Source organism: Chenopodium album, chromosome 1, assembly GCF_948465745.1.
Source record: "Chenopodium album chromosome 1, dcCheAlbu1.1, whole genome shotgun sequence".
NCBI classification, from domain to species: Eukaryota; Viridiplantae; Streptophyta; class Magnoliopsida; order Caryophyllales; family Amaranthaceae; genus Chenopodium; species Chenopodium album.
The window spans coordinates 3,498,329-3,506,842 of record NC_137834.1 but is presented as its reverse complement, the minus strand read 5'-3'; the positions used below and the strand labels follow the sequence as shown (position 1 = coordinate 3,506,842).

Sequence of the window (8,514 nt, the reverse complement as noted above, 5' to 3'; positions counted from 1 at the left end):
ATATAGTTTAGGATAAATAATCAACCTAAGAAAACTATATTCACCTACTAATAATTGGTGCAAATGTAAAATACATCCCTTAAATACATTTCACTTAGTACAAACATTTACAATTTACTATCTTATCCCGAACATCTTCATTTTTTTTTCTTACTTACTTTATTTACCTTTTTTCTTATACTTACTCATATTTTTATCATTTTTTAAACTACGTATCTACATACAATGAATGACTAGGAAAAAAACCGTAGTATGTATAGATTGAATATACGTATACTCGTATAATGTTCTAATTAGATCCATCAATTACTTTTACTTCTATTTTTGTCATATATTTTAATTAATTGCCAGTTACTTACACAGTACACCATTTGGAATTAGTAGTCAAATTGCAAATTGCAATATTAAGTTTCATTAAAGTTGTTTGGTGTTGTTCAAATAATCAAGTCAAGTCTCTAAGAGTCAAACAATTACAACTACTTCTAAAGCTGTCAAGAAAGAAATTTTAATCATAAATATCGTACTCGCAAGTTTAAGTCCAGATACTAAGCGTCGTCTTTTTGGACTTTCCAAATTTTTATTGTTAAAACTCTTTTTCATTTTATTTTTCAGTCACAACTATTGGAAATAAATTACATGGGTAAATAATAGTCAACAATAAAGTTGATGTAAATTACCAAAGACTTTGTATATTTTTAAAAAATGAAATTACTAGAATAATTTTGGAATTATGTATCTTTGTTGTTGTGCTTTAATTTGTATGGGCTGATCTAATAAGAGGCATGAGCAACATGTGCTACTCCACCAAATTATTGAAACTTTGGAACAAAAAACTGAAGATAAAAAACAAAAAAAAAAAAAAAAAAAAAAAAAAAAAAAAAAACTGAAGATATAATGAGACATGTAATATACAAAGTATTTCATTCAATTCCTAACATAATTTAATAATGAATTCAAATTGGGATTCGAATCGTGATTCAAATGTTGTTGATTGTGGTTGTTTTGCTCATTGCTATATATTTTAAACTGCTACCGAGTATAAGCAGCGACTGGAAAATAAAATTGAGCAATACCCAGTCAATTCCTCAGATAAACAAAGGGGTATAATTGTCTTTTCAAGTACCAGTGGAGGGGTATATGCGTCTTTTCATATACTAGTTGAGGGGTACATGTGTAATTTTCTCACCAAACAGTAAAAGCAAAAAAACAAACAGTAATTGGACAACTCACCAAAAATACTGAATAAATGACCCTGCTTTTTATAATATATTTACAAAAATGTCATCAGATTAACAAAAATTAATTTATATGGCAGATTAACTTGTATTTTCCCAATAATTATTGTCTGTGTCATGTTCAATAATTATTAATGGACTTATAATGTACACCATAATTTTCAACCTATTATATCGTACAGAGTATTATTTAAAATAGTCATTTCAACCGCTTTGACCATGTATGGACATAATAATAACATAGCACAAATTTGAAATTCGTTTGTTATTATAAATAAAGATATATAAAAGTCCAATTTCAAAAAAACATGAATGTATGGCATATTATATGGTTGGTGTTTAGAATTGTCAAACTTTTACTACTACTCATCCAATTAAGCAATGGTCTTTGATGGTGGCTTGTATTATATTCGAAAACATTATATACTATCATAAATCATTGTCAAAATTTCTTGGAATATAAATATCTATTGGGCTGTTTATATAAATATAGCTTCATGCCTCAAAGAAAATCAAACCATTGTTAAAACATATCCTTTGCTTCCCTTTAATCCTTAATTAATTAAGAAAAATACACATAATTAAACCAACCAATTAAGCAATGGATTTGAAGAAAATCAAGGAGTTCACCATTCTTAACAGCCCAGCTCTTGAAAAGGTTAGTTACTACAAGTAAATGAGATATTTCTGTTATTATATCGTTTATTATTTGCATTTTAATTTGCAGCTTGAAAAACAAAAAAGAAATTATGAAAATTTGATATTATTTTGGGGTTTGATTTTTTTTTTTACAGTACATATTGGAAACAAGCGCGTACCCTAATGAACATGAACAACTGAAGGAAATTAGAGATGCCACTTTGGAGAAATACAAACACATGTAATCTTTCTCTATATCTCCAAATTAACTTGTAAACTTTTTCATTAAACGAGGGAAAAAACTGTAACTCAATTATTGAGTCATATAGGCATCGTGCACAAAGATAAGTAAAAACATTAGAAAGGTGTTAAATACGAGTAGAGTAGCCCCTTAGCCTTATAAAGTGATTAACTCTCTCTTCTTCAACCAATGTGGGACACTTACATGTGGTAATACTTGGTAAGTTTATTCTCTTACAAAAGGGGACGACCCTCCTTGCAATGAAAACTTCTAATGCATCAGAAATAATAAATCGAAATAAGCAATTAGTTTTTGCTAACTAATTAAGGATCTTCTAATGTACACCATCACTACCATTTTGCATGAGTTGTATGTTAAAAACTTAAAATTAATGTTTCGTTCACTTATACTAGTATTTAATACCATACAAAATTGCAATTTTCAAGCTTTCACACTTTTTTTTTTTTTTTTTTTTTTTTGAAACCACAAGCTTTCACACTAGTAAAATGTGATATTCATAAAACAAATAAAAAATAAATTGAAGGACTAGCTAATAGTTGTTACATTGGGTATGGTACGTTTTCAGGAGCATTATGAATGCATCGGCAGATGAAGCACAATTCCTATCAATGTTATTGAAGCTCATGAATGCCAAAAATACCTTAGAAATTGGTGTTTTTACTGGCTATTCACTTCTTACTACTGCACTCGCTCTTCCTGAAGATGGCAAAGTAAGTTTTTAATCATCTAATAGACTAATATTATGTTAAATGTTACAAGAAAATTGTAATCAAACATGTTAGTTTCATTTTCATTCCTTATCATATTAGTGGTTAGAGTTTCCCTCTCGGTTCCAGTTAATCCTGGAATCGATTTTCATTACTGATCGCTCTCTTAAAAAAAATGTTAAGAAAAAAAGTACTTTTTTCCTTATATTAATATCACCTACTCCATAATTGAATACTATATATAATAAATTTTATTATTTTAGTTCAAAATAGTTGATTTTGTAATTTTAATTACAGGTTATAGCAGTTGACCCGGACATGGAAGCATACAAGGTTGGATTACCAGCCATTAAAAAGGCAGGAGTTGAGCATAAAATTGAGTTTGTTGAAGGAAATGCCATGCCATTTTTAAATGATTTAATAAGCAAGGTACGCTATAATATTATTTTACTCTATTTATATAATACACTTTGACCATTTTATTGTATAATTGTAAGTATATAATACAAACTGGAGGTAGTAATAATACAAGTAATAGTTAAGTATTGTACTACTTCCGTTTCATGTTTTTTTGCAACTTTGGGCATTATTTGTGAGATACAACCTCCGTTTCTTTTTAGTTGACACGTAAACCTTTTTAGGAAATTTTTTGTTGACACGTTTTCTTTTTGGGTAACTTTTTTACCTTGCATTTACATGCTACCCCACCTTCTTTTTCATTCTCTCTTCTCCCCTTAATATATGTGCCTAAATCAAACGCATCAACTAAATAGAAATGGAAGAAGTATAAAATATTCAAAATTGCAAAAACAGAGGGGCTAACCGGCCAATGTATCAATTTCTAGCCTAAAATCTAGTGAAAGGGTCATAAGAAAAAACAATTAGGCCCAATTGATTTTGCTAAAAACACAAATGTCAAACGGCCCAAATTAACTTTTAACAAACATTTTGTGATACAGGCCTAATCTAACTTGATTTTTTATATTACGTGACAAATAATACTATTGTTAATAAATTTATAACAATGTTGAGTATGAAAAATGCAGGGCAAGGAAGGGACCTTTGATTTTGCATTTGTTGATGCGGATAAGGAAAACTACATCAACTACCATGAGCCATTGCTTAAGCTTGTTAAGGTCGGAGGAGTGATCGCCTTCGACAACACTCTTTGGTTTGGCTCGGTCGCCTTGGCCGACGATGATGAAAAATTCAAGAGTGACCCTATTATGGGATACATCAAAAAACATGGACATGAAGCCATCAAAAAATTGAATAGCTTTCTTGCAAGTGACCCTCGAATTGAGTCGTCCCTTCTTTCGATTGGTGATGGTGTTACGCTTTGCAGGCGCAAGTACTAATATTGAAACATACTTTACTTTCTATTGCAATGTTGTGTTCATTGATCTAAGTTATTGTACTAATAAAGGACTGAATATCCCCATGTTACTATGTACGTTACAAATGTACAATCAGTAAAATTGTTTTTTTTTTTTTTTCGTATTTCAACTATCTCCTTTTTCATTGTTTCGAATTGAGTCAAATCATTTCGAGTAGAATTAAGAACAAATATTTTGGTTTATGTAATCAGAAATGGATCAATTTTATCAAATCTAATAACATGTCAAAGTAGTACTATAAAATTTGGACTTTTCTATTTGGCTAACAAAATACGGATTACTATTTACTAATAACTCATTATTTTGGGCTTGTCATGGCTCATGAGTCATGAGTCACCCATAACACCATCCCGATATCTCCCACCTGTAAATAATTTAAAATTTGCAAGTCAACAACCATGCCAATTGCCAACTTTTATCTCCCCCAATTTTTCTTAGACTTCTCATACTCTCAATCCAAATGCCAAGAATAGTATAATTTGCATCGATCTTGCTAACGAGCGCTCCGGGGCGTTAGATAAGGATAAATTATATTGGTTGAAATGGTATTAAGTTAGGAATTCATGACAAAATCACGCGTCGTTCGGTATAATTAATGTTAATTTTACTCTAATATTTGCACTTTAATTCTCTTATCTAACGCCCCGGGGGCGCTCATTAACTTTTGCCAATTTGCATATTTACTTGCTTATTATCTTATCCTTAATTTTCTCGTATGATGATCAATATTTTATGTATCACAAAAAATAATGCGACTTGCGAGTAATATGAGATAGGTGTTATATAGCACGAAAACAACTCGGGTTTCATATACTAGAAAACCTCAAGTCCGAGTCATTTCTAAGCTTCATTAACACGAAAACAATTGGGTTTTCATCGCAGAAGTTTCCGTGTTAGCTAATTAACCCAATATCAATATTTTGAGTAATTGCCAAAAAAAAACCAGAAATAATCTAAGTTGCAAGAGCAGCAAGGTTTTCATGGATTCAAATCACTCAATCGATAAGCCTAAAAACATCCTCAATAGCCCAGAACTTCTTCAGGTTTGCAAATCCTTATTTTTTCTTTTCAATTAATTCATGGGGTATTATAATTTTTTAAGTGTTTTTTTTTTTTTTTTTTTTTGCAGTATATATTGAAAACCAATGCATACCCAAATGAGCATGAACAACTCAAGGAAATTCGACTTGCTACTGTTGAAAAATATCCCCATTTGTATGTACTGCATTTTCTTTTGCCTCTCCTCAAAAGTCAAAATTCAATATGATATACTCTCTCCGTTTTTTTTTTGTTCGTATTTGGAATTTTTTGTACAACTATAGGAACAACAGAACAGAAATGAGTAGTAACGCTTATATAGTGTCAAGTAGTTGTGGATGAATCTGAAATTTAATTTTGCTTCAAGTAAAAAAGAATGTTTTTTAATTGATGAATTTAATTCAATTTGTCAAGGTTTTAATTTTGCTGCCACGTCTAGTCTGATCATATTTCATATGTTATATTATGCTCCTTTGTGTAAAGGCCTTGGTTAGTTGGTTGGTGTATATTTTGTTGACTTTAGTCGACAAATATGATTGGTTTGGGAGTAAACTGAAGTTTAGAAAATACAAGTTTATCATCATGATAAACGAACAAACAAAAAAAAAACGCTTATCTAATGTGAGTCTACAAATGTTGATTTATTTACGAAAATGTCATGCTGATTGGAATTTGTTACTGTCAAATTTACAAAAATAATGCCATTAATAAACGATCATAATGACAAAATGGGGTTTCCTCATCTAAGACCATAGGTTAAATCGAAAGAAGTAGATATACATGGTTCCTAAGTTTCATGATGAGTTTAAGAGAGTTTATAAAGGGAAAGAATTGAGGATACTTGCATTGTTGTAATGAAGCAAATAGGTTCATGTAACCCTTGTGAAATTATCAACAATGGTTAGAATTCTTAGAAATTCCTTATGATCGAGTAGTTAAGTTCGCAACAATCATATGAATTAGATCAAATGGCTTATGAATGTGAAAAGTACTTGAAGAGAAAAAGGATTGGAATTGGATATAATAAGAGCAAATTAAATTCGTATATCATTTTGAGTCTTGTTGATATACACTTATTGCTGACATTTTCCATCATTTTGAGTCTTGTTGATTGATGCTTAGGGATTGCTTACTTGCTTAGTATATCAATTTGAACCTTATTATGTTTTAGAAGTTCTCTTTGTGATTCTTCTTGTTGTAACATCGAGTGTGGTTCCTCAATTGTATGAAATGGTTACATCAACAACATATACCAACTTCATGCTATTCGAGATGCATGCTTCTCTTAGCTGACTCGCTCTTTCACCTAGCTTTTATCATCTTTAATCTAACATGTATAAGCACAACTTCTATCAATCATGTTAAAATTTATGTTAAAATTTAAGGGTGCATAATTTCTCTGTTTTCTAGGTACACAATGAACGTTCCTGCTGATGAAGCACAACTTCTATCAATCATGTTAAAGCTCATGAATGCCAAAAGGACATTGGAGATCGGTGTTTTTACTGGCTACTCGCTTCTTTCCACTGCCCTTGCTCTCCCTGATGATGGCAAGGTATATCATTTTGGTGATATCGATATAATTTCCTTCCAGCTAAGAGCTAATTGATGTAAATATATAAGCATCAATGTTGCAGATTATAGCCATTGACGTAAACAGGGAAGCATATGAGGTTGGATTACCTTTTATTAAGAAGGCAGGAGTTGAGCATAAGATTGATTTTGTTGAAGGAACTGCTGTGCAAATCTTGAATGATCTCCTAAACAATGTACGATCTTATTTTTAGAATTGGAAACATTTCATCTTATTTTAAATGATTAAGAATGTGAACAAATTTAAAGATGGATCTAAATATGCAGGGTGAAAAAGGGACATTTGATTTTGCGTTTGTGGATGCTGATAAGAAAAACTACAAGAACTACCATGAAGTGTTGTTGAAACTCGTCAAAGTTGGAGGAGCCATTGCCTATGACAACACCCTTTGGTTTGGTTCCGTTGCATATTCTGAGGATGTTGAGTTTTTCGAAGATGGTGATCAGGAAAACAAGTCTTTTAGACAAAGTGTTCGCAGGGATACAAAGGAATTGAATTGCTTCCTTGCAAGTGATCCTCGAGTTGAATCTGCCCTCATATCAATTGGAGACGGCGTTACTCTCTGCAGGAGAAAGAATTAGCTAGGAGTGATTTGGTAAACACTTTCCTACTGTGTTGATTATATAAATCAGATTTTCTGATATCTGAGTGTTATAGAACGTGATGAGTTTATTTTCTACAAGTCTGTAAAAGTACATTGAGTCTGTATGTACTTATGTGTTAGGATGAACACAAAATGTGATCAAAGAGAATAAGTTTCTTGCAGACATTAGAAAAGCATTTAAGGTTCAATTCTAAAAGTCTGAAACCAACAGTTAGAATTTGTTTGCACAAAGATTTTGAGTGTTGTTTCAGAGCCATCAACTGACTGTGCCTTGTGATGTTGAACTAATACTATTGATTTCATCCGATAATTTGCTCAACATGTATATACAGTTATGCGGTTTGCAGGTAGGTGAAGGGGGCCAATATATGACCTGATCCACTAGGTCTGATGCTTAAGTACGAGTTAAACAACACCCTCTGATGCCTATATGCGTGTCTGTAAGAGCAGATATCAGCTGTAATAAACTTAGTATACGCGAGTAACTAATCTATGGCATGAGGCTGTACTAGCCTTATAACTATGCCACCTAACCTGTGAGGCCTCCGAATGTTTCGAATATAGGGACTAATTAAGGCCAACATGGATGGGTTGATCATGAGGAGCGGCAATTGCTGCTCTAACTCTCTAAGTACACAAATATAGCATCTTGTATCTAGTTATCCCAGTAAAGTTTGACCATGTTCATGAAGAAGAAAGGGTAAATAATAAGGACCGAGTAGTCTAAGTAATAAGATTAAAGGAGTATTTTCACTACAAGAACTGTCATGAAGTGTTGCTGAAACTCCTCAAAGTTGGAGAAGCAATAAGCAGTTGATATTCTTTTATACGTGTGGTACATTTATCAAGATAAATCTAACAACTTAATTATTAATATTTTATTAATAGCAAAATAAAAAAAATAATAAAAAAATAAAAAAAAAGAGGTCAAAATTATTTAAAAAAAAAAAAAAAAAAAAAAAAAGAAGAAGCCAAATGTGTTAATTATTATGAAGCGGATGGAGTATTTAACTTTTTTTTTTCTCTATCTACTATGAC

General features: G+C 31.3%; 2 protein-coding genes across 2 annotated transcripts; both read left to right on the top strand.

The window, feature by feature from the left end:
• The first annotated feature begins 1,707 nt into the window (after positions 1–1,707).
• On the top strand, positions 1,708–4,343 carry LOC145640181 (flavonoid 3',5'-methyltransferase-like). Its single transcript, XM_081691484.1, has 5 exons — positions 1,708–1,893; positions 2,030–2,115; positions 2,702–2,846; positions 3,141–3,272; positions 3,890–4,343. The coding sequence occupies exons 1-5, from the start codon at positions 1,837–1,839 to the stop codon at positions 4,199–4,201; spliced, it is 732 nt and encodes a 243-aa protein (XP_081547610.1). The 5' UTR covers positions 1,708–1,836; the 3' UTR covers positions 4,202–4,343.
• Positions 4,344–5,150: 807 nt separating this feature from the next.
• Positions 5,151–8,336, top strand: LOC145632794 (flavonoid 3',5'-methyltransferase-like). Its single transcript, XM_081685146.1, has 6 exons — positions 5,151–5,283; positions 5,370–5,455; positions 6,689–6,833; positions 6,916–7,047; positions 7,139–7,467; positions 7,824–8,336. Exons 1-5 carry the CDS (start codon positions 5,221–5,223, stop codon positions 7,451–7,453), a joined length of 741 nt encoding a protein of 246 aa, XP_081541272.1. The 5' UTR covers positions 5,151–5,220; the 3' UTR covers positions 7,454–7,467; positions 7,824–8,336.
• Positions 8,337–8,514: the final 178 nt, after the last annotated feature.